The 25283-nt window shown below is 43.1% G+C and overlaps 2 protein-coding genes across 3 annotated transcripts; both read left to right on the top strand.

Annotated features, from left to right (window-relative positions):
- Window positions 1–521: 521 nt before the first annotated feature.
- Window positions 522–10379, top strand: HEMGN (hemogen). Its single transcript, XM_065907761.1, has 4 exons — window positions 522–600; window positions 2439–2537; window positions 6893–7912; window positions 10273–10379. The coding sequence occupies exons 1-4, from the start codon at window positions 522–524 to the stop codon at window positions 10377–10379; spliced, it is 1305 nt and encodes a 434-aa protein (XP_065763833.1).
- Window positions 10380–13550: 3171 nt separating this feature from the next.
- TRMO (tRNA methyltransferase O) lies at window positions 13551–24072 on the top strand. Of its 2 annotated transcripts, XM_065908165.1 has the most exons (6): window positions 13562–13683; window positions 15458–15592; window positions 15701–15875; window positions 16696–16853; window positions 19801–20442; window positions 23603–24072. In XM_065908165.1, exons 3-6 carry the CDS (start codon window positions 15847–15849, stop codon window positions 23860–23862), a joined length of 1089 nt encoding a protein of 362 aa, XP_065764237.1. In that variant the 5' UTR covers window positions 13562–13683; window positions 15458–15592; window positions 15701–15846; the 3' UTR covers window positions 23863–24072. The 2 variants fall into 2 exon arrangements, with proteins under 2 accessions (XP_065764236.1, XP_065764237.1); XM_065908164.1 differs by lacking the exon at window positions 15458–15592 and having other exon boundaries at window positions 13551–13683.
- Window positions 24073–25283: the final 1211 nt, after the last annotated feature.

Raw genomic sequence — 25283 nt, 5'->3', positions numbered from 1 at the left:
TCATTATATTCACTTTCACAAGAACTATGTGAGGTGGGCAAGTCAGGAATTAATTCATCTGCTTTGCAAATGAAGAAAGAGAATCACAAAGAGGGGAAGTGATTTGTTCAAGGACATCGAGCTGGTTAGGTGCTGGACTTCACGTCGTTCCTATGCTGTGCCACCTCTGTACGTGAAGAGGAACATCAGACTTGAGCACTTCTTAGCGTGCAGAGACCAACGGCTGCCCCGCCAGAGGCTGGGGTGTACTAGCCCGCGGCTGCAGGGCTGCCTGTAACTAGCCTCTGTGCTGGAGACGAGGACACAGCATCAGCCGTGACCCTGCTCACACCCGTGCAGGATGATAAAGAAGGTAGAAGTAGCCAGCAGCTGTGGCCCAACTAGATAAAACTTTAAGGCGGGAGGTCAAGTGACAAGTGAACTCATCTATGTGTGTGCTTTTTAACTGTTAGTTACTTTTGACATTTTAAAAAAGGCTTCTTGTGGAAGTCAGACCAAAAGCAGGAAGATACTGCAGCAAGATGGATTTGGGAAAGGACCAATCTGTCTCAAAGCTCCATCAGACTCCTGATCCTCGTCAAGAAGAGACCCAGGTTCCAGGTAATGAAAGAAGCCTTAAGAGACAGTGGCTGTTGGGAAGGATTGGGCTATGATTATTTTCCTCTTTGTATGGGTCTGGCAAAAAAGGGGCATCGTTGGGTGGGTACATTCATGTATTAGAAAGGAAGAATAGGGGCTGTATAACTTTCTGAGCTGGCTTCTAGCACTAAGATTCTAGTAAACAGGAGAAACATGAGGAAATAATAAATAAATAATTATATATATATATGATAATATATATGATAATGAAAATACCCAATAATGGATGGTGTGGTAAAACAAGTACAACCATATATGTAGCACAAATATAGTGTAACTTTTGGAAAGGTATCTGGCAATAAGTAGCAAGAACTATGAGCGTGTTTATTCTGTTGACTGACTAATGTTAGTCTTTGTATATATATATCCTAAAGCAGCATTTTGGCTGCTTTTGCAGAACCCTAGGCCTTGAGACAGTGATTTAAAAATTTTTTATGCCATGGATCCCTTTGGCTTTCTGCTGAAACTCTAGACACCTTCTTAGGCTAAAAATTTTAAATACATAGAGTTAAATACATATGATTACAAAGGAAGCAGTTACATTACGAAAATTATCAAAATAAAAAACTGTGACATAATAATATATGTGCTTATTTACAGGTGCATTAAATAATAAGATCCAGTGGTGGATCTCATTACCACTGTATCAAATCAAATATTTCATCTCAAATAAATGATATTCTAAGGTATCTGTAATAACTGTAATGTGATGTGGAAAAAAATCCATAATTTCTTTTTGTGACAAAGTCATATTCTGCTAAAACCATGTGGTTTGTTACCTACATTCATAATTGAAGGAAATGGGCATTTAGATTGGTAAAAATAAAGGTATAATATTTCCCCCTCCAAGTTCACCGTTAAGGACTGCTGCTCTGAAATCAAAAGGTGTCATGGTCCATGAGGTGTGTTCGCTTTGGGAGGTCCCAGTGCAAAATTGAAATCATTCCCTTGGCTCTAAGAAGTTTGACATCAAAGACCCGCTAACTTTTCACAGTCTTGGATGGCAACAGAACTGTTGTTGATAGTAACTTTAATATTCCAAAGAAACTTGGAGAAACATCATCCAAAGGAAAAAAATACAAAAGAAAAAAAAATCTCTGTGTGTGAAATGCTTATGATAGTTGATCTACAGTGGCAAAAACAAAATAAAACAAACAAACTGGCAACAACCTGAATGTTCAGTATAAGAGGAATGAGTGGATAAATGAGAATACATCAACTTGATTAAATATCATGTAGTCACTAAAGTTACAATTATGAGGACTAGATGATGGAATTTACTTCTGATGGTTAATAAATGGTAAAACTGTGGTATGCAATCATTGCAACTTTAATATAGGGACTAGATGAATACATGGAAAATCCCTTGGACAGAGGAGCCTGGCGGGCTACAGTCCATGGGGTCGCAAGAGTTGGACATGACTTAGCGACTAAACCACCACCAGATGAATACAAGGAATGAAATGAAAAGCAGGTTATAATGTTAAGGATGGCAGAACATGGCTGGTTTTTTCCTTTACTTTTATGTTTGTACAATATGCACACTGTTTTGAAGAAATTAGTAGCACATTTATATACAAATACTGACCTTCTCATTTAAAAAATGTTGACTGAACGTTTGCTCCTAGACATTCTTCAGGAGGCACAAGGATAAATAAGAGATAGTCCTTGTCCTCAAAAGGGTAGGAGAAAAGCTTAGACACTCAGTAAGGGGATTCTATCATTTTGCTATAGGACTCTTTTGCTGTTAATGCCATAATTCATCACTATCTCTCATAACGTTCATTTTGATCCTACAGAAGTCATTGGAACTTGGAGCTTGCGAAATAGAGAGCAACTCAGAAAAAGAAAAGCTGAAGCACAAGAAGAGCAAACGTCACAATGGCAAATTCGGTACAGTGTCCCTGCAAGGGAGAAGGGACTGGTATTTACTTAGCATATGTTACTCGTTAAGAGGTGCTGAGAACTTATATACACTATAGATCGTCTTTCCAACAATCCCACAAATCGGGAGCTGTTATCCATATTCATCTCCCGCCCCCCCAAAAAGAAAGAAACCAAGTCTCTGAAGGCTAAATCTCTTGCCTAGAGTCACGCAGCTAGTAAAGTGATGGGAACAGAATCTTTTTTCTGCTCTCTTTTACCAGGTGATCAAATTATGTGTGTTGTAGAGAGGCCTGCTGTTAACCACTTTAGTAACATAGCCATTGTTGTTGGGAGTGGGAGACACCATTGAGAAGACGCCCAAGCTTGTTCTCCAAGCTTTCTATTAGTAAAATTCTTCTTTAATGAGTGTAGTTAACTCTCCATGGAGTAAACCAAAGCACTGTCTGTAAGTGAGTGATGGAAGAGCCTGAGCGTTCCTGTGTCCAAAGTCAGCTGTATGGAATCTCAGGGAGGGAAGACGTGGGCATGACTACACAGCAGGCCGCATCTAACGGCCCCATTTAGAATATAACTACGAAGACAGAGGTATTGCGTGCTTGGAGGTAGACAAGGGGAACCCAGAGAGCCCCAGTACGACATCCATCTGAGCCAGGGTTTCTCAACGCCGGTGTCACTAATGCTGTGGGTAGGAGAATCACTGGCCTCTAGAAACCCATGGAACTTTCCCTCCTCAGTTATGACAACCTAAAATGCCTCCAGACATTGTTAAATGCCTTATGGGGTGGGGGGAGAGGAGGTAAAATTGCTCCCAGTTGAGTGCCATTGATCTAAGTGCTCTTCCTCTTTAAAAAAAAAACAAACTTTTTTTTTTTTTGGTTGTGCTGGGTCTTCGTTGCTGCCTGTGGGCTTTCTGTAGTTGCAGGGGCCACTCTTCATTGCGCAACACGGGTTTCTCATTAAGGTGATCTCTTCTGTTACAGAGCACGGGCTCTGAGTGCACAGGCTTCAGCAGTTTCAGCATATGGGCTCAGTAGTTGTGGCTCATGGGCTCAGTTGCTCGTCCGTATATGGAGTCTTTTCCGACCAAGGATTGAGCCCATGTCCCCTGTATTGGCAGCTGGATTTTTATCCAGTATCACCAGGGAAGTCTCCTTACAAAATTTTGATTAAGATTTAGCTATGTGTTTCTTCATTTTTGGAAAAATGTGTCCTTCAGTGGCAAAAATAGCATAGGTATACATTTTTCTATGCATCATTTTTGAAAAAGCATACAAGGAAGGTGTTTTAAGTTCCTATTCTCACTGTGGACAGAATATTGTCTGTTCTGTGACAACATGTGTTTCTATAACACCAGTTAGCTCACATGTAATTGGTAAATAGGACAGTGGTGTCAGTTTAACGTGAAAGTTGTGTTAGTTTGTAATTTTTCCTTGTCAAAAGAAGCCAGAATAGTGGGAATAGAATTAAAAACTTCAGCAGGAAAGGAAGGCGCCTTCAGCTTGGCTGCTGTGTAGACAGGACTCTTTTCAGCCTGCATCCGGGCTCCTTCCGCAGGGAAGGACATCACTAGCTCTGCAGAAGTCGCCACATGTAGCAGGTTGCACTTCCTCCTGTGCTCAGCGGCAGCCCTGCTGGCTCAGAGCACCATCCTTATTTGCATGATCTCAGCACTGAAAGCCTGCATTCACACTGGTGCTTTTGTGCATTTTTACCATCCCCGAGGCAGCCTCCCCGCAGAAAAAGCTGCCTGTCTGGACCCTCCCAGTTATCTCCCCTGTACCAACTGTTGTTTATCCTATTGTTATAAAGTTGCATAGGATTTGACTCATTTGCCCCTTATGGGCCCCATAAGCACTGTCACTTTTAGTGCATGATTTTGCAGAAAGTGAGGTTTTTCAGGACTGGATATATGTCCTAGCGGATACTTCTGTCCTCAGGTCCTCTGACAGGTGACTCTGTTGAAGAATACCCGGTTGGCTCCCTGAATCCCACACTCCCCAAGCAACCTTCTGGTCATTACTGGTTTCTCAAGTACTTGCTACAGAGAAAGTGCATTGTCACTTTGCTTTTCTCACAGTTCAGTTAAAAATTAGCCTTTAGGTTTATGGATCAGTCCCCTTGAGCTGGTTGCTGAGCCCCGACTGGAGAAATGGATGAGGCTGGTTTCAGTATGTTCTTAGAATTGGGTTTCTGTGCTCGTTGGGTTGGGGGAGGGTCCAAGCCTGAAGACATCACCCGAGTAGGTGGAACCTTGGTGAGCCTCTTGGTAGCGGGCTGGCCTTGCTGTTGTGACACATTTCCAGACTGCTGAGGGCTGTACTCACTACAGTGAGACCTCATTTCCAGAGAGAAAGGACAGAGTGTAATGGTTAAGAGCCTGGTGGCTGAAGTCAGATGACTTGATGTGAAGACTAGCTCCCTCACGTCCCAGCCATTTCACCTTGGGCAAGTTACTCAGAAAACTGTGCTTCAGTTTTCTCATCAGCAAAATGGAGCTTATAATAGTATCTGCCTCGTAAGTTTATGTGAAGATTACATGAGATAACAGAATAAGTAAATTACTTAGAACAGTGCCTGACATGGAAGAAGAACCATATGTATACACATATATACACACAGATATGGCATACTCTGTATTAATATGAGTACAGATTTCTATTTGGACAATTCATCCATGTAAGTTATTCCATGCTCCTACAACAACTACATGAGGCTGGGCAGATATTATTTCCTCCATTTTACCTGTGAAGAAACTGAGGCTTAGAGAGTTTGACTTGTCCATGATCACATAGCTGATAATTAAGAGTACAAATTAAATTTTAGACCACACAGATATATTTGTATCTTTTGTGAAACTCCTGGGAAGAACAGGAAACATTGTATTACTCAGACTCCCTCATATAGAGGTCCACATAACAAATTATTTAGGATTTAATTTCTAGGATAATAAGTGTTTCCTGAAGAGTTCACATACATCAGTTTTTAAAAACTTTTTTCTTTTTTTTTAAAAAACATTTTAAATTAAAAAAACTTTATACAGCATCTTTTAAAAATTTGATAATAAGGACTTTATAATTTATCTTGTTACCTTGGTTACTTGAAATTAAACTTCAAAATGCTGAGCTATCATTTTTACCTTCAAATCATCATATTATTTCTACCTTCTATATTATTTTTAATATTTCTTTTAAACTATACTATTACAATACAAACCTTTTAAATATTGACTTCAAACTGGTTTTGGTGAGACAGAGTCTTAAAAAAATTAATTATGGGAATTTTCAGACACAATAAAAGTAGAATAGGGTATACATTTTTTGAGTGTGCATGAACTGTGAGAACTGCAGAGGTGTAAAAAACACTGATTTCATCTTGAAAGAATGTCCAGTTTACTAAAAGAATTTGGGTTTCTCCATTAAGCATAATCCTCCTAATAAATCCTATAGGAGTGGTAAGCATGGAGAAACTTTCAGCCCTGTGGCCTGTTAGAGAAGGCTCCATGGGGCAGATAACATGGAACAAGAGTTTCAGTAAGTTTAGAAAGTGATGAAATGCTTATTTATAGTACCTCCCCCCCCCCGCAACCCATCTGTATTAGCCTTCTGTATTTGGTTATACTTGCAGTACCTAACAATTTGTCATTGGCTGCAGTTCTCATGCATATCTTTCCATCTTCTAGATCTTTAACTATCAGTTCAAAGTAGGTGTAATACGACCACTCACACCTTTTCACCAAGCTGCTTTACCTCAAGAGCATGTTTTTGTAGCTTTGGGCCCGGCTTACAGTACATCTCATCCGACTCGCGCTGCAGCCTCTTAGCCTGTTTTACACAAGGCAGTGTATGAAATGAGCGAGCCAGGCTCATCACCTGCAGGCTTCCCAGACGTGAAGCCCGGCTGTGCTGCAGACCTAGCAACACAATCATATCAGTTTTCCCCACCAGCACAGAGAAACGAATTCACACAGGCTAAACCCAAAGAGACTATTGTGTAAAACAGAATGCCAGTCTGTTCATTTATAATATCAGTAATACATTTTCTATAACCAAAGTGTAAGTATACGCTCTCAAACACACACACACACACACACACACACACACCCACACACACCGCTCACTAAGAAGGTTCTTGTTGAAGGAGTCCTCAAAGACAAAAAAGTCCGAAGGGTCATTTCCTCTCCGGACAACTGAGGACATTTAGCATCCTGCTTCTTCATTACACACACGGAGACTGAGGCCTGGAGAGGTTAAGGGTCTTGTTCAAAGTCACACGACCAGGCAGTGGGAGTCCTGAGACAGTTACTGCCAAACATTTATTTGAATTCTGGAGTCCTGTTTTTGACAGTAATTCTGATTTCTCCATAGAGAGAAAAAACACAAGTGGCAACGAACAGGGAAAAGAAGTGAAAGAGGCAGAAAGAGACAACAGAACACAGAAATGAAGGTGGAGCTTCCGTCACAATTAGAAAAGGAAGTGATGGAGAAAGAGCCAGCACCTGGAGAGAAAGAAATCGAGCCACCTCGGTGTGTGACCGAAGCTCTCCCTCCAGCAGTGTCCCCACAAAGAGTTGCGCCCGAGAAACATGTTTCTGAAGCAGGTCAAGAAAGTGTTACCCTTCAGGAAAATTCTTCTGAGTACCAAGCAACAGCGGTACAAAACCACTCTTCTGAAATATGCCAAGATACAGCTGCATCTGAAGACCTCTCTCCTAAAACGTGCCAAGAAATAGCTATATTTCAAGACCAGCCTTTCAAAATGTTCCGTGATGTGGCTCAGCCTGAAGACGTCTCTCCTGAAACATGCCAAGAAGCCACTGCAGCCAAAGTACTTTCTTCTAAAACATCTGAAGATACAGCTGACCTGGAGGGATGCTCTCTTGAAACATACCAGAAAAGACCTGAGCCCGAGGAACCCGATTCTGAACCAGGTCAAGGAATAGTTGAGAATGAAAGCTTTGTTTCTAACACACAGCAAGAAATGGCTGAGCCTAAAGAGCTTTCTACAGAAATACACCAGGAAACAGTTGAACCTGAACACTTTTCTCATAAAATATATGAAGAAATTGCTGTGTCTAAAGCCCCCTCTCATAAAACAGCCCAAGAAACATCTGTTCCTGAAAAATATCCCCCAGCAATGTACCAAGAAATACCTGGGTCTGAAGAATATTCACTTGAAATATACCAAGAAACCCCAAGACCTGAAGATGGTGCACCTGAAATATACCAAGAAACAGCTGGACCTGAAGACCTCTCTACTAAGACATATAAAGACAAAGATGTTCCTAAAGAATGCTTTTCCAAACTGTACCAGGCAATAGGTGGACCCCAAGACCAGGATCCTAAGGCACAGCAGGAAGATGCTAAGGATGTTTATACTTTTCCTCAAGGTATGGGTTTCTTACTGGGGTCAAGTTAGTGACACTGCCATTTCTTAACTGCTCCCTGCTCATAATCAGAGCACCAAATAGACGTCTCTCCCTTGGAGCACTGATTTATAGCCTTCTGTGACAATCCTGGGTTATCCCAGTTATCTCAACAGGGATCTTTGATGTCTTTGTCCAGTTTTAAGTGAAAAATGTTTATCATTCAACTGATATCCATTTGGCATATTTCCATATAATTTAAAGAAAATAATTGAAACTATAAGTGTATATAGTGGGTGCCTGTACATACTATGCATTTTGGGAAGCTTTAGTAGGTGAAGAAAAATGAACCCTACGTAGAGTCAGTTATGTGCAAAGTATTTTGGACAATTACATTTATATTAACATAAAATCTTGGTGAATAAAGTTTTTTTCCCTAGAAAATTAACATTTCCTGGCAAACTAAAAGCAAATAAATTCATGGTACAAGGTACTGAGAAAGATACAAAGACATAAAATAGGGTCCTGATACTAGGGAACTCGTTGTTATAGGAGTTAACAGGCTTACCTTTCTATTTCAATATTTGTCCCTGAAAAGCATAGTATTTTAAAAACAATGTGATCTTTATTCAATTTTACTTGCCTCAGGGACATAACTGAGAGCCTTGGTTCTCCTTGTTCTGTACCGCTCTCAGAGTAGAAAATGGGCTGAGCCGAGCAGTCTATCCCCAGGGAATTGTTTTCTAAAGACATTCCTTTGGTTGCTTATTTTCTCTTTCTCCTAACATATGAGTGCAACAAAAACCTGGGCTTAAGTTGGGTTCCAAGCAATATAGGTTTTGAGGAAATACCTTTTTAAAATTATAGTAAAAGCAGACATATGAAACACTACCTGTATTGATGGGAGTCCCCTGCTGGAGACGCGGCTCTAATCAACACAGCACCAGATCCCCAGGGTTTTGTTCTAAACCCAGTGAGGTTAAGACAGGCAATTAATTAGTTATTTTATGCTTTTTGGCAATTAATGCTTATCTTGTTTTTTCTTTGTCTTGCCGAACAAGTAGAAATGTCTTCCCTTTTGCTGATTATAAAATTGCTATAATGATAGTTATAAATGTTCATTATAATAAATTAAAGCAATATCTAAGTGACTATAAAGTGCCCTATGATACCACTTCCTATCTCTGATCCCCAATGTTAAGTTTTTGTTTTAACAAATGAGATGGTACAATACATTCTATTTTATAACCTGCTTTTTTTCACATGCCATATATATTGTGGCCATCCGAATGACATCTTTGTAACAGTCGTCCAGTATTATGCTATGTATACAGCAATTTATTCAACCGGTCCTTATAATGATGAACACCTAGGTTACTGCCAAGTTTTACTATTATAACAATGTTCAATGGACATCATGGGAAGTAATGGTTGTTTAACTAAAGTTTACATAGCACTTTCTATCTGCCAAATTCTCTATTAAACATTTTTTGTGAATTACTTTATTCAATGTTAGAAACCCGAGTGGATGAATAATATGTCCATATTTTATAGATAAGGAAACTAAGGCACTGGAAGCTTAAGTTGATCTGATTACTTCCTTGGATAAATTCCTAGAAGTTGAATTGCTGGGCCAAAGGGTACCAGCATTTAAAGTTTGGATACATTCAGTCAGACCAGCCCAAAAGTAGCAATTCACAGAATCTAAGAATTTATGTAAGTGCCTAGTCCCCACGTCCTTGCCAACACTGCACATGATTATGTTTTTAAAATCTGCACCTATCTGCTAGGTTTTTAAAGACCAACCAACCTAATTGTTTTAATTTCCACTTTTTTTGATGACCGATGATACCAGGCTTGCTTTTATGATTATTATGAATTTAAGTTTTTCCTTTTGAGAATCACCTGTTTGAATACTTGCTCCATTTTATATTTTGGATATCTATCTTTTTGATTAAAAATCTCTTTAAATAATAGTTATTAAATCTTTGCCTACATATAAGTTGAGTCATAAACATTTTTATTCTTGTTGTTTAACTTTGCTTATAGAGGTTTGGACATCTATATGACCAAAATTTTAATGTTACTTTTTAGTTACTCAAACTTGTCATGATTTTAGTTTTTAATGATTCAAACTTGTCAGTCTTTTTTCTTTATGGCTTCTAGTCTGTGGTCTGCTTAGAAAGTCTTTTAAAATCTTAAGATTAAAGAAATATTCTATTCTTTCTACAACATTTATTAGATCTTAATATTGAAATCTTTAATTCATCTGAGATTTGTTTCTGTGCAAAGTGTGAGGTAGTTTTTTTTTCTCCAAATGGATAGCCAATTGTCCCAATACTGTTAATTGAATCTACTTTCACATTTTTTTTTTTATTTTACAGAAGTGAAGGAAAATCCCAAAGCAGAAGAACCAGAGATAATAGAAATTCCAAATGCGCTTCAAGAGAGTAACCCAGAAAATGACATCTATAGTTATGTTTTGTTTTAACAATGTTCAACCATCATAGTCATGCAACAAAATACACATCTTAGTACATCATATGTGTGATTTTCTCAAAATATGGTAGAAATCTCTATAATATTCATTAATATTTTAACAATATCCCCCCACCTATAGATATATAGTCTACAGACATATAGACTATATCTGAAAGAGAGTTAATGTTTTTCTCAGGCTCTACCACATAGAAAATATTCTGCTAGTGTGTGTGTGTGTGCACGTGTGTGTGCACATATGTGTATGTATGTGTAATCTGGGGAGAGGACAGGGGTGGGAACAGACTTAATAGCTTTACTTCCCTTAAGAATTAATCAAAGAAATGTTTGCTCTTGGGGGAAATTATCAACCCCTCCTTTTTTCCATTTTTAAGGCTGAACAATTAAAATTTGGGGAAGTATATAGTTTTCTTGTAAACTTTGATCAATTATTAATGTAACAATAGTATCAAAATTTTATGCAGGTTTCAGTTGGCTTTTAGTAATTTAATAATTTTAGCAATTCTTATCATTCTAGGACTTCTTTAAAGATATTTTGAAGTGATGTATGTACTTGCATATTTGAATTTTGATTTTCTATTTTTACTTTTAAAATGTTGTAATTGTGCAAAAGGTACATTAAATCATTAGTACATGTTTAACTGTGTGAACAGCATCATGGTAAGCATTGTGAGGGTCAGAAGATCTATAACACATAGTCCTTACCTACTAGGAGTTTAATCTAGTCTCGTGGAGAAACAAAACAGAAAACAAAGAATTACAAAAGAAGAGAGTAATGCTAATGCCGTTCGGATAGAAGATACAACCAAGGGAATACTCACTTTTTTGCCAGAGTGACCTGAAAAAATTGCACAGTGGAGCCTTGAAAGTTGGAGGAGATTTGTAATATAGGTGAGGATAGCAGCATTATTGTATGTGACACAGAGAAAGGTGAATTCAAGATATGTTCAAGAACTGCATGCCGTGTACTACAGTTAATGCAGGGCCCACGTGGAATAGCAGAATTAAAGTTCGGCAAGAATCCACCTAGCCCTACCTTGGCCTACCCTCCTCTCATTGTGGGTGCAACGGTGGTTCTCTAAAATTCACAAATCTTATGATATTAAATCTAATATGATGTGTGATAAGATCCAAAGCTTTAATTTATTTTCAGAAGGATCCTTCACTCAAATGAAAGATTAAGAATCATTATACTGGGACACCCCTGGTCGTTCAGTGGTTAAGAATCCACCTTCCAGTGTAGGGGATGCAGTTTTTTTTAATTCAGGGAATTAAGATCCCATATGCCACGGGACACCTAAGCCTGCACACCACAACAAAGATCCTCCAGGCTGCAACTAAGAAAAAAAAAAAGAATCATTATACTGAGAAGTGTTTCTCAAAGTGTAGGCAGATACCTACTTTGAATCATTTAGGTTTTTTTTTTTTTTTTAAAGGCAGATTCCTAGATCCTACCTCTAGAGAAAAGATTGTATCATAAACTACAAATAACCACATATAGTGGTTATTTATATAATCATATATCCTCTAGACAGGATAACAAAAATCGCAAATCATATAATGAAAGTGCTACATACTTAAGTTCCTGCTTTCCATAAGGAGAACGAACTTTTTCCTTTAAATCAAGTAGCAATCTACTTCACCAATGTCTCCAAGCCTGCTGTGCATTTCAGAACATGTCACACTTGGTATCGTATTTTTGGCGTGACTGTCATTGTATAGATCTAAGGCCAAGAAGCCAAATACCTCCGTTGGACCACAAAGCGACTATCACTTTTCGCAACACCCCCATCTAGTGGAAAATTTCAGCCATTACGGCCCCAGTTCTACGTCGTGCAAAGAGCTCAACAGTTCTCAACTTTTGTTTCATAGCTGTCCAGAACTCTTCCCTCCTGGAAACATAATAAAGGCATTCTTTTCCGAATTTCACGTGGAAAAAACCTATCAGAGGACATGTAGGGATATGAATTTTACCAGTTTTTCAAGTTTTTGTTTTAAAACCCACAATCCTCTCTAAATTTTTGACTCCTGATGGTTATTTTCTGATAGTGGTCTATTCATGACAAATGGACATGTTTAGGAACAGCTTTTCATGGTGGTTAAACTTTTAAATCTGTGGAGTTTTATGATCCTGAATAATTTGTTTTGCAGGCAATATGTCTCTCTCCTTCCCCCTGCCCAAGAAAAAAACAGGATAAAAAACTCAGAAGTAGAATTAAGTATACAGAAAAACTTTATAAATAAACAGGTGAGAGATAAGAAAGTAGGTAAGAGGCCTTGGAATCTGCCTGCAATGCAGGAGACCTGGGTTCGGTACCTGGGTGGGGAAGATGCCCTGGAGAAGGGAATGGCTACCCACTCCAGCATTCTTGCCTGGAGAATTCGATGGACAGAAGGGCCTGGCGGGCTACAGTCCATGAGGTGACCAAGAGTCGGGGACACACACACACACACACACACGTAGGAGGCCGGGCTCGCGCTGCAGGGGTAACTGGCCATCGCAGGGTCATCTCGCAGGCCCTCAACTTTTTAGAGCTTCCCCAGACAAGCCCCACAGCCCCAGTGTATACGGCCGCTGGCGCACTTCCACGCTCGCTCCCGCTCTCCTGAGGGACGGAGCGCAGGAACGGTCCCCACTCCTCCCTGCCTAGTCAGGTGTAGAGCTGCACATCCGTTAGATTTCAAACGAGGTTTACTTGGGTTTCTTTTCTGACGAAACATCCTTTTTCTTATGGGAAACCTGGGAGCATACAGAGAAGTACCAACGAGCATCTGTGTATTCCCGCTACTCAAGAAGCAGTAACATTCCCCAACATCCCGTCATCTCGCAATGTGATACCTGCACACACATATTCTTATTTAAGAATGAGCGTCATGCGTCGGATGTGTAGGCTGCTTATCATTTCGAGCATCTTTATGCATAAATCTTCATCGACTTGTTCTCAAGGGAAAGGGCGGTGACTTGGACCCTAAAACCGAAGCGGGTCCGCGCGGGACAACACGAGACAGACTCAGCAGCGGAGTGAGGCCTCCAACTTGCAACCGCCACCTAGCGGCAGCCTGGCCGACCGCCTCCCGGCGCCTCACTCCCCTAGCGCCCCGCCCGCGCGTGCGCGAGCCTGGCGCCCTCCGCCGCCGCCGCTACTACGCAGGCGCCAGGTAGGGAAACCGGAAGCGGAAGGTCAGCGCGCCTCGGTGGGCGCCGCTGTGACCCGTAGCCATGCGCGACTTGAAAGAGTCCGGGCCTCGCGCCACAGCGGCCCCGTGCGGGTGTGTGAAGCCGGCCCTGGAGACAGGTAACTTCTAAGAGGCCGCGGTTCTGCGCGCGTTAAGGCCTCCAAGAGCAGGGAACCGCTTTCACCGCAGAGGGGGGACGGGACAGGCGAGACCTCGAATGGATAAGGGCTGTTTTTCCCTTTTGTTGCGGAGTTACGGGTCACGTGCTCAGGCGACCACGTGACGTGGCTGAGGCGAGCGGGATGACGTCATCTCTCTCGGTCTTTGGTGGCCAAGGTCGGCAAGCTCTTGGCAGAGCAGCCACGTGCACCAGGAGCTACTGTATACCGTGGCCCCATGCACTCCCTTTATTGCGTAGAACTAGCTCGTTTCATGTATTGTGTTGTTTTCAGTTGAAAGCATCTTATATGCAACCGGTTTCCTTATCTTGTATTATTCTTTGCCTTGTATTTAACACTCCAGTCAATCAAACTGCTTCGTTCTCTTCTTATGCTAGAAAATTTGTCATTTACCTTTGTGCACCTTACTCCCTCTATTTGAAATGCTCCATAGTCCTGACCAAGGTCACATACATAGTTATGGCAGCATAGAATTTGAATTATAGTAAGTCTTCTAAAAAGGAATTTTTCCTTTCACCCATGTTCTTTCCAGTTTATTATCGAAAAAGATATAACAATGCGTATGTATTGATGAGGATATTTGTATGTACTTATGAATGTTTTAAGAATCTTGTTTTATAGTTGCATAACATCTGGTGTGCTGTGGTCCATGGGGTTGCAAAGAGTTGGACATGACTGAGTGACTGAACTGAACTGAACATCTGGTCGAGGTTTCCCTGGTGGCTCAGTGGTAAAGAATACACCTGCTGAGGCAGGAGACGCAGATTGGATCCCTGGGTCAGAAGATCCCCTGGAGTAGGAAATGGCAACCCACTCCAGTATTCTTGCCTGGAAAATTCCATGGACAGAGAAGCCTGGCCAGCTGTAGTCTAGGGCGTCACAAAGTTGGACAGCTATAGCCTGGGGCGTCACAAAGTTGGACACGACTGAGCATACACGCATGCACAAAACATGTTAGATTTTAAAACTATGAAGTCATTGCGTTAAAGAAAACACGTCTTCCTACATCTTTTCTTGACCTTTTTTTGTTTGTTTTTGCCTGCTTGGAAAAGAAAAATAATGATGGTGGGTTTTAATACATTGTGTTAACACTATTATGTAGAAAATTGTGGCTTCTCTTAAAAATTTTTATATTCTTAGAATTGTTTATTGAAATATAGTAGATATATAATGTATTAGTTTCAGGCGTACAGCAAACTGATTCAGTTATGTGTATGTGTGTATTCTTTTCATACATTCTCTTCCATTATAGGTTATTATAAGATATTGAGTATAGTTCTCCATGCTGTACAGTAGGTCATTTTTGGCTGTTTTATGTAGAATAGTGTGTATATGTTAAGCCCAAACTCCTAATTTATCCTCCTCTTCCCCTTTTGGTAACTGTAAATTTGTTTTCTATGTCTGTGAGTCTATTTGTTTTGTAAATAACTTCATTTCTATCATTTTTTTAGATTCCACCTATAAGCAATCTCATGTGTTTGGCTTTCTCACTTAGCAGAAAGTCTGGTTTGCTTAGCGTGATCATCTCTAGGTCTGTCTGTGCTGTGCTTAGTCCATCATCATGTCCGACTCTTTGACCATCCCATGGACTGTAGCTGGCCAAGCTCTCTGTCCATGGGGATTCTTCAGACAAGAATACTGGAGTGGGTTACCATGGGCTCCTCTGGGGGATCTTCCCAACCCAGGGATTGAACCCAGCTCTCCCTCATCACAGATGAATTCTTTACCTTCTGAGCCACCAGGGAAGCCCAAGAATGCTGGAATGGGTAGCCTATCCCTTCTCCAGGGAATCTTCCAAACCCAGGAATCAAACCAGGGTCTCCTGCATTGCAGGGGGACTCTTTACCTGGTGAGCTACCAGAGAAGCCTGTACGTCTGTCTGTGTTACTGCAAATGGCATTATTTCATTCTACTTGACCTTTTGATTAATGATTTCTTACCTAATTTTCTTCTGTAGGGAATCTTTTAACTGAGCCAATTGGTTACTTGGAATCCTGTTTCTCAGCCAAGAATGGTACTCCAAGGCAGCCATCCATTTGTAGCCATTCACGGGCTTGTTTGAGGATTAGAAAAAGCATCTTTAATAATCCTGAACATTCCTTGATGGGCTTAGAACAGTTTTCTCATGTTTGGTAAGTTGTTTTATAGTTAGAAATGGTACTCTGGACCAGAACTTGTCTCTGAGTACTCCAGTTGGAAGTACCCTTGGAGACTGCCATCCAGACCACCCTTATCTATTGCATGGGATTCCTGGACTGTAGACATGAATGTGAATGTTGGCATAATTTGGACACCTTCAGGGAAGTGTGGGATCCACGGAGGAGTAGTTGTTCTAATTGTGATGCATGACTTCTGTTGAGTTAAAATCTGTAGACCTCAGTTTTGCCCATGGGTCATCATTCTGTCTTCTAGACCAGGGGTCAGCAAGCTATGACCCATGGAGCAAACCCATCTCTTCTTTGTTTTTGTAAGTAACTTTGTGGGAACACAGCCACGAGCATCCATTTATGTGTTGGCGGTGGCTGCTCTTGTGCCATAGCAGGAGAGTTGAATGTTTATAGCAGAGACTGGTTGACCTGCAAACCTTAAAATATTTTCCAGCTGCTCCTTTAAAGAAAAAGTTTGTGGACTTTGCTCTAGACCTGTGAGGTATTAAGTCTACTCTTCCTAAAAGACAAAAGAGACCTTAGAAATCTTGATACTTTTAAGGTAAAGTGTTAGCTATATTAAGGCCTATGTTACACTAGCGTTACTTGTCACTTAAATTTTGTCTCCCTTCATTCTTCCTCACCCCAGCATTTTTCCCCCCACTGATCATGTTTTAATACCATTAAAGGCATTCTTTCTGTTTTAGTTTGTGAGGATTAGAGTTTTTTCCTCCTCCATGTCATTATGATAGATTAATTTCTTTGTCTTCTTTTCTTACTCAGTAATTTGGTTTATTTTCAACAGGATTTTGTTTGTTTTTCACAAAAATGGTCATTTGAGCTGTAAGGCAAAAGTACAGCCTCCTAGACTGAATGGTGCAAAGACTGGTGTTTTCTCTACAAGGAGCCCACATCGTCCCAATGCAATAGGACTGACCTTGGCCAAACTGGAAAGGGTAGAAGGTAATTTCCACTTTTACCTTTTTTTCCTTAACCAAAAGAAGTCTAATAAAATCAACATAGTACTCAGCACTGGCTGTTATTCACAGAAATACAAATGGTGTTAGCCTCTGAGACCCACCAGATATTGAAGAGAACGAAATGATTAAAGGAATGTGAGCATTGAAACACTTTGAGATAAGCTCTCATAGGATGCTCAGAGTTAGTTTGTCACTGCACTTATCAGAAGTTATTATTTCAAAATAACTCTTAAGATTTCACAATCATTAAATTAGCAACCAAATTTTTTTCTAACTCGAAATTCTGTAAATACAAAATGATCTAAAAATAATTGGACATGCTCAAAATTTAACACACAGCAGCTGGTTGCTCGTGCATGTATGGTCAGCGCATGGGGCGGTCGGTCGTTTCTTACTTGCAGCCCCGAGGAATGAACGCGCATCCCAGCTGCAGTGCTGCTGTCTGCTGAGACGTGAGGCAGAGAGCTGGGATGAAGTCCCCTTAGATTGAACATGGGTCAGATTGTGGGAGAACCTGTGTAGAATACTAGATTAGTTTGAACTGCGTGCTTGTGTATAACGTTGTTACTGAGCTGTTCATTTTTGAAAGCTTCTGGTTCTCAAATCCCTCCGACCTGATCAGCACATTTGTGAACGAGGCAGAAGATGGAGTGGCAGGTATGTGGGAAATCAGGGGACATTCCAGGCTTCAGCTTGCTTGTTTGTAAAGTGGCCAAAGGAGAAGGACTCACCGTGGGATATTTTTTTGAGGATCGTACGAAGGTTCTAAGGGTACATTACAGGCTAAAAGATGAGAGCCATTACTTCATGTGTTCTTTCCGAGAGCTTGAACTCCCTTGCTGGATTATATTCAACAGGGCCTTGGTTAGGTTTTCCAGAAAAATTCTAGAGCCAATCCAACTTGAGTTTTCTCAATTTGTGATGGCTAACCAACTTGGGTGATAGTACGAGGACATTTTCTGATTGTTTGTGCAAAAACCACACATATTTTCTGAGCACTCAATACGTGTCAAGCATTATTCTAGGTGCTGGGGATATAGTGGCAAACAAATTTAGATAAAAACCCCTGCCCTCCAGAGGAACTTAGCATTCTCATGGGGGGATCAAATCAAAGAGGTGAGGACAAACACGGCAGCTCTACAGACACTCTTGTGTAAGTAAGCATTATAGGGAAAACCAGCCTTTCTGTGGTGCCTTGCAGTTTATAAAGCGTGTTCATGTGTGTCATCTACAGTGGCTCGTGGACTTGATAGAGTAGCAGTCTGACTTGCGGATGAGGGCACTGAAGTCTCGGATGTTTGATGATTTACCCAACGGCATCCAGGCAAGAGCTTGTCTGACTTCAGATCCCTTGAACTCTCATTTGTACCCCCGTGTCTTTTGCAGACGTCATCAGGCACAATCTATCACTTACAAAGTCCAAAATCTTCATTCCGCAGTTCCATGTTCATTCACAATAAGCATGTTTTAGAAATCAGAGTCCTTTGTTAGTCATGTTTTTCTTAAATGAAGATAGGATCGAATGTGATCACATGCAGTTTTTGATTCTCATTGGACCAGTTTTCCAAGGGTCAAGTTAGAAGACTGCAGCAGAGTCTACTAACTGGACAGCAGCTGTTTAAGTGGGACAGCAGACCTTTCCCTAGTATTTGGTAACGGTGACGCGTCCTGCTTAGTTACATGCTGGAATATTACATTTCTCTTGCTGTGTAACACTGCCACACCCTACCAGTTTACACAGCACACGTTTATTACATGTTTAAGACATTATGACGTTTCTCTGTCTTAGGGGGTTGGGACAGAGCTTAGCTGGGTCCTTGCTTAGAGTCTTACCACGTTTCGGTGAAGGCGTCACGTGGAATGAGTTCTTTTCTGGAGGTTTGACTGTGGAAGAATCCACTTCCAGGCCCACTCTGGTCATAGGCAGAATTCACTTGCTTATAGTCGTGATCCTGAGGGTCCTGGCCTCTCGCTGGGTTTTGGCTGGTGGCTGCATCCAGCTCCTAGAGGCAGCCCATAGCGCGTCAGGCCGGGGCTTGTCACATGGGCTTTCCCAGCGTGGCTGCTTGCTTCATCAAGCCCACAAGAGGAGTCTCTCAAGTGAATGCAGCAAATGCAGGAGTCTTAGATAACGTAGTCGCTGGAGTGATACCAAATCATAACGCCCGAGGAGGGGATTACACACCATTAGGTGACGAGCATCACAGGGCCGCCTCAGATGCTGTTTGCCACCGTAGAAACCATTGTCAGTCCCACAGGGGTAATACTGAGGACTCTGGTGTACCTGGGCTTCCCTGGCAGCTCAGACGGTAAAGTATCTGCCTGTCGTGCGGGAGACTTGGGTTCAATCCCTGCATCAGGAAGATTCCCTGGAGAAGAAAATGGCAACCCACTCTAGTATTCTTGCCTGGAAAATTCCATGGGCAGAGGAACCTGGTGAGTTACAGTCCATGGGATGTGAGAGTCGGACACGACTGAGCGACCGTCTTTCTTTCTGATGTACCTGGAGCAAAGCTAGAAACCTCCCGTGATGCAAGGTGAGCTGGCCCCACCTGGTGCTCGAAGGCCTGCTCACTGTCTGGGGGAGAGAGTAAGCAGGCCGCTGCCACGTGACCAGGGCTCCGGGGAAGCTTGGGCTCAGCCTCCTCTGCAGAGCCCACAGGAAAGGTCACGTTTGTCTGAGAGAGCCGGAAAGGCCCTGGAAAGGCGGCGTTACGTGAGAGCCTTGAAGAGCTCGCGGCAGTCTGACGGGTTAAGGAGAGAACGGGTCTCTAGGTGGAAAGAGAAGTGTGTGTTGGCCCCAGCTGTAAGGCAGCCTGGCACATGAGGGAGTCGTGACCGAGCCTGCTGCGGTTTAGGTGGGCGGTGTTGAGTCTCTGATTGTGCTGTTCCTCATTGTTAATATCTCTAAGGTGTTTTCCACATTACAGGTGGAGCTGTATACCTTTCTGGAATTGACATGATTCATGGCACCCCCGTACTAGATATAAAGCCCTACATAGCTGATTATGACTCACCGCAAGATGTGATCGAGTCTTCAGGGGACTTCACCTTACAGAATAACCAAGATAAGCTGAAAACCAGGTCCCAGTCTGAAGGCAACACCAATGGCTGTGACTGGCAACAGCTCCCAGGGCGCAAGGAATCAGAGCCCTGCTGCCGCTCTGAGGAGAAGCCCAAGTGTCCTGGAGCCAGAACGTCAGGGGGAAGCAAGGCGGGATCTGGCGATGCAGCCCACAGCCAGCAAAGCTCAGCTGAGCCCAGGGAGCGAGCAGCAGAGCTGGGGGAAGAGTCCGGCCCCAGGGTGGCACAGGAGCAAGGTGGCCCACAGAGCCAGGAGGAGAGCTCTTCAGAGGAACACGAAGATAGCAGGCTGAGGAGAGGGGCAGGAGCAGCGGTCCCGGAAGGACGCGGCCCAGAGATGCCCCCCAAGGCTCCTCCCAGGGCAGCCGGTGCAGCCCAGCTCTCCGTGGTCCCTGCCTGGGTGAGCGAGGCCCCCGTGGCCAGCTTGGAAGTCCGGTTCACTCCTCACGCAGAGATGGACCTTGAGCACCTCGGCTCAGGTGAACCAGGTACTTCCCACTTCTCGTTTGTGAAGAAGAGATGAGCCTTTGCTAGGGGATTTGGCGAACTGGGTGTTTCTCCCATCCAAATACTAACCAGGCCCGACCCCGCCTGGCTTCCGAGATGACATTAGGCATGTTCAGGGTGGTGTGGCCACAGACCAAACTGGTGTTTCTGGGGGCAGGTATATAGCGTATTGGTCACTATGCCTTGTAAAGCAGCGTAGGAGTGCAGAGTCAAGCTTGGACAGTGTCGTCATCCGATGGCTCAGCCGGCAGCTGCTCAGTGGAGGCCCGGCCGCTCAGCGCGTGTTTGCTGAGGACAGCTGCTGCCCCGGGATAGGGCCTCTTGCCAGCTCGCAGCGGCCGTTCTTGGAGTTCTCAGATGGCATTCAGATGCTCAGCTGTGCTTGTTCTATGCTTAGGTCGATCTTCTTTCGTCTGTTTCACTCGCTGACTAGAGAAATGTCTCATCTTATTTTAACTGTCAGGGGGCAATAGCTCAGCCTTTGGCGCAGAGCCCAGTAGTAAGAAGGAAAGAGTGTCTTACCGGAGAAATTGTCCCTATAAAGTCCCGGCACTGCAGAAGAGCCGCCACAGGGCGTTTCCTTGGCACCTGTTTAATGCATAATGTTAACAAACATTGTTATCTGGTTTTTCAAGCCCACAAGCAGATTCCAAGCAGCTGTCTAGAATGAAGGAAGGGCCCGTTAAGAAGGGGGTTCAGTGGCTCCAGTAAGAAGTAGCCAGTTAGTTAGTTGTTGCCAAGGAGATGTCAGATCTCACCTGCCTCTAGGTGGTAGTGCTTCTCGTTCTATCCTAAGGCTCTATGTTTAAACAGAACATTTAATTTTTAAATTGATCTCTTTATTTTAAACGTTTGGTGAACATTGTTTAATCACTTCATCTAGTTCATGGGGGTCTTCCCTAATGGCTCATGGGTAAAGAACCCACCTGTAATTCGGGAACACCTGTTTGATCCCTGAGAAGAAAACAGCAACCCGCTCCAGTATTCTTGCCTGGGAAATGCCCCAGACAGAGGAGCCTGGCGGGCCACGGTCCACAGGGTCGCCAGAGTGGGACATGACTTAACGACTGACCAACAGCTCACAGCTCACGGGAACAGGAAGTCACACCCCGCCGGGCTTGTGGTGTCTCGGTTCCCTGACCAAGGATTCGGTCCACACCCTCAGCAGTGAAAGCTCGGGGTCCTAGCTAGTGAACCACCAGGGAATTGCCAAGGAAAGTCAGTCTTAAGAAAGGATTTTGTGGTAGAACAAGGCGGTGCTCCTAAAAGGCACCACATGTTCCCCCTTGTCCGGTGGTTACCATGAAATGCTTTCTGCTTTGGAAAGGTTTGTGTTTTTCAAACCGCAGTTCCTTGAGAGGCTACATTATGTCTTACTGATTTAAAAAATGGTTAAAAAGAGAAATAATGAACTGTAACTGTAAAATGGGGGCTGATTGATTTATAGCAGCAGAATTGTGAGCCAGGACAGAAATAAGAAATGACTTCAGAACGTTTAGAGTCTAGAAAGGATAAAAGATGTTGGAATGGGGAGGTGGGATTGGAACAGAGTGCTGTGGGAACAGGCAGGAGAGTGTATTCTGACTTGGGGAGCAGAAAATCTGGGGAGGCTTCCATCTCCTTGGGGAGGAAATCTGAGAAGGCTTCTTGGAGGAAAGGGTGAGTATTTGGGCTGAGCTTGCAAGCATAAGTAGGCAGGGAAGTGAGGCCCCTGTGCCAGATGAACCGCCAAGCGAAGACCTGGAGCTTCTACAGGAAACAGTTGCTGAAGAGTGTGGTGTTTTGGGAACTCGTCTTTTTAGAGTGGCCTTAGAATTGTTTTATGTACCATACAGGAAAGGAATCTTAGCACTGCATAGTTAGTCCTCAGTTTTTGACCAGAGATTGTTATTTCAAGACTTTACTTAGCAACTTTTTAATTGGACGTAGCCCAGAGTGATATTTGGCTGTTTTCTGAAATCTGAATTTGTTTTCAGAAGGATAGACAGCACCTCCACCCCCCACTACCACTCCAGATGATATTTTGAACAGGAACAACATTCTGTAAAGCACCTGCCTTCCTGGAAGAGCCTGGTCTTCGTTTGGATGTGTGTTATGGGGCAGCTGTTAAAAATTAGGTCACAGTCAACCTTTTATTTAAGTTTTGTGTGTAACGTATTTTTAAACGTTATAACGCACCCATAGTGTTACAAACACGGGAGGTTTTTCCGCTTCGTGCATTCACTGCCGTCCGAGCCCGAGGAACGGGGTGGCCTCCTCCCGGTGATGGCGCCGAGCTTGCTGTACCTGCTTCGCCGTTCTGACAAGGGCTCTCCCATCCCTCGTACAGAAAGTAGCGTGGCTTTACCTGTGGGTGTGTGACCCCCTCCCCTGCCTTCAGGCAGTGCTCTGGCCGTGCGTGGCCTTCTGAGAACGCTGGGACTGTCATGCCTTTCAGGGAGCATGCCTCCATTCTGAGGCGAAAATGACAAGGAATTGAATTCAGGTCTGCGTTGAGCTTCCCTAGTGGCTCAGCTGGTAAAGAATCTGCCTGTGGTGCAGGAGACCCGGGTTCGATCTCTGGGTCGGGAAGATCCCCTGCAGAAGGAGGTGGCAACCCACTCCAGTGTTCTTGCCTGGAGAGTGTCATGGACAGAGGAGCCAGGCAGGCTACAGTCCATGGGGTCACAAAGAGTTGGATAGGACTGTGCGACTAACTTTCGCTTTCTACATTGAGCATAGGAAACTGACATTTTGGGTGCACAAAAGTGAAAGCCCAGCTGTCCTGCTTAGGAGACTGAGGAAAATTATCGCCATGATTTTTCTTGCTCAGCAGATTTCTAATTTGGGTTGAGTGTGCATAAATTTAATATAATGACAGTACCTCTTGAAGGTGACACTCTTTATGATGACTAAGTGGATTTCCAAGTGATACTCAAGGGCCAGCCTCCACACTGAAACTCGCTGCACTGAAATTTCACTTGCATGAGTTTGATAATTAAGCCATGGGGTCTTTTTTGGGGAGTGGGGGGTGGGGGCTGTGTACCCTGTGGGAGCTTACTCCCCCAGCGGGAATTGCACCTGGGCCCATGGCGGGTAATGCGTGGAGTCCTCACCACCGGACTGCCGGAGAATTCCCAAACTCTGTTCTTCTTCCTGCAGGTGTTGGTCAGGCTTCATTTAAGTATTTTCAGTCAGCGGAGGAAGCGAGGCATGCCATCGAGGCTGTGCTGTCAGCCGATCCTCGGTCTGTATATCGACGGAAGCTCTGCCAAGATCGTCTTTTTTACTTTACAGTGGACACAGCACATGTCACATGCTGGTTTGGTGATGGTTTTGCAGAAGTCCTAAGGATCAAGCCGGCTTCTGAGCCGGTTCAGATGAGCAAGGCTGCGGAGTCCCCGGAGTCTTTGGGGTCATGAGTATCTGCCATGGAGCCTGTAAGACAGCCTCATTGACTTGGGTGTGGCTGTTGGGTTATCAGTACAAGCTAATGCTGTACCGCCTTTGCAAAAGGGAGCAACGTGACGCTTTGTGATCTCAGTGCTTTTGTGTGGTGATTTGGGTTGTTCACCATATGTATTTGAAAAACGTGTATTTTAATAAACTAAGAGATATAGAATTTGGAGAAATCACCATATCATGATTGCTTTTGATCAGTTAATACTGAAGAATCCAAAGGCGATGCTATGTCAGGGTTTTCCGAAAGAAGTCAGTTGTCCTCAGTACTTGGTAAAATTGGGCAGAAGCTACGGGAAGTGGTCAGCCATTCATGTTGGGTTTTTTTGTCTGAAAAAACCTGATCTCTCTATTTTGTTCTAGATCAAACTGAGTTAAGATATCTTGAGAAACTAACAAAATAAAGTTGTCATAAAGCTCTTTAGAGACTTTGCTCCCCGCACCCACATATGTGTATATATTTAATCCTGATTCCAAAATGGTGGCTTCAGGATTTCTTTGGATGCCTTTGTATCAGAAAAGAAAGTCATTCTGAGAAGTCCAAGAAAAATAGCTTAGCTACTGGTTTCTTTCTTATTAATTCTGTGACCATTCGCTGAGCACTGCTGTGAGTGGGGCTTCAGTGGTGGAATGAGATAAACTGGATGTGGTTCTTGTTGCCAGCCACAGTTGTGGAGGAAGAAGACACAAGCGCACTGTTGTATTGCATCAGATAAACAGAGTGATTAAGTCTACACGGCTCCTGTGTGAGCACCACACGGGAAGCAGCTTCAAGAATGTGTTGCCCATAGGTGATTTTAGCGATGTGATCCCAGATAGCTGAAGATTTATGATCAGCATAACCAAACTAGGCACCTGTCGACATGACGCAGGCTTTCCTAATCATAACCATAAATCTTAATGGCTCATTGATCATGGTTTTGAAATCAGCCCTGCTGCCCGTAGATACTTGCAGAGTCATTTGTGGCTCATGGCCCTGCATTCCAGAAACAAACCGCATTGTCTTTGAGGTTACCTAGAACCTCTTGGGGAAGTATTACTAATTTGATTTGTAAAAGCTTTTTATTTAGAGAAAAAAAGGTTCATGTCTGTGCTAAGTCGCTATGTATAGGTTCATGTGTGTGCTAAGTCGCTTCAGTGTGTCCAATGCTTTGTGACCCTATGGACTGTAGCCCGCCAGGCTCCTCTGTCCATGGGGATTCTCCAGGCAAGAATACTGGAGTGGGTTGCTATGCCTTCCTTCAGGGGATCTTCCCCACCCAGGATCAAACCCTCATCTCCTGTATTGCAGGCAGATTCTTTACCACTGAGCCACTGGGCAGGCCCTATAAATTCATAGGAAATTGCAGAAATAGTGCAGAGGGCCCGTGACCCCTTCACCTAG

The sequence above is a fragment of the Muntiacus reevesi genome, chromosome 17 (genome assembly GCF_963930625.1).
Source record: "Muntiacus reevesi chromosome 17, mMunRee1.1, whole genome shotgun sequence".
Lineage (NCBI taxonomy): Eukaryota > Metazoa > Chordata > Mammalia > Artiodactyla > Cervidae > Muntiacus > Muntiacus reevesi.
The sequence above is the reverse complement of the archived record's forward strand: the minus strand, read 5'-3'. Positions and strand labels throughout refer to the sequence as shown.

Coding starts and splice junctions, on each gene's coding strand:
- TRMO (XM_065908164.1), top strand. CDS start 13,608: ATGCGCGACTTGAAAGAGTCCGGGCCTCGCGCCACAGCGGCCCCGTGC. Junction 13,684..15,700: donor GAAGCCGGCCCTGGAGACAG/GTAACTTCTAAG, acceptor TTTCTTCTGTAG/GGAATCTTTTAACTGAGCCA. Junction 15,876..16,695: donor GAACAGTTTTCTCATGTTTG/GTAAGTTGTTTT, acceptor TATTTTCAACAG/GATTTTGTTTGTTTTTCACA.
- HEMGN (XM_065907761.1), top strand. CDS start 522: ATGGATTTGGGAAAGGACCAATCTGTCTCAAAGCTCCATCAGACTCCT. Junction 2,538..6,892: donor ACAATGGCAAATTCGGTACA/GTGTCCCTGCAA, acceptor TTCTCCATAGAG/AGAAAAAACACAAGTGGCAA. Junction 7,913..10,272: donor TGTTTATACTTTTCCTCAAG/GTATGGGTTTCT, acceptor TTTATTTTACAG/AAGTGAAGGAAAATCCCAAA.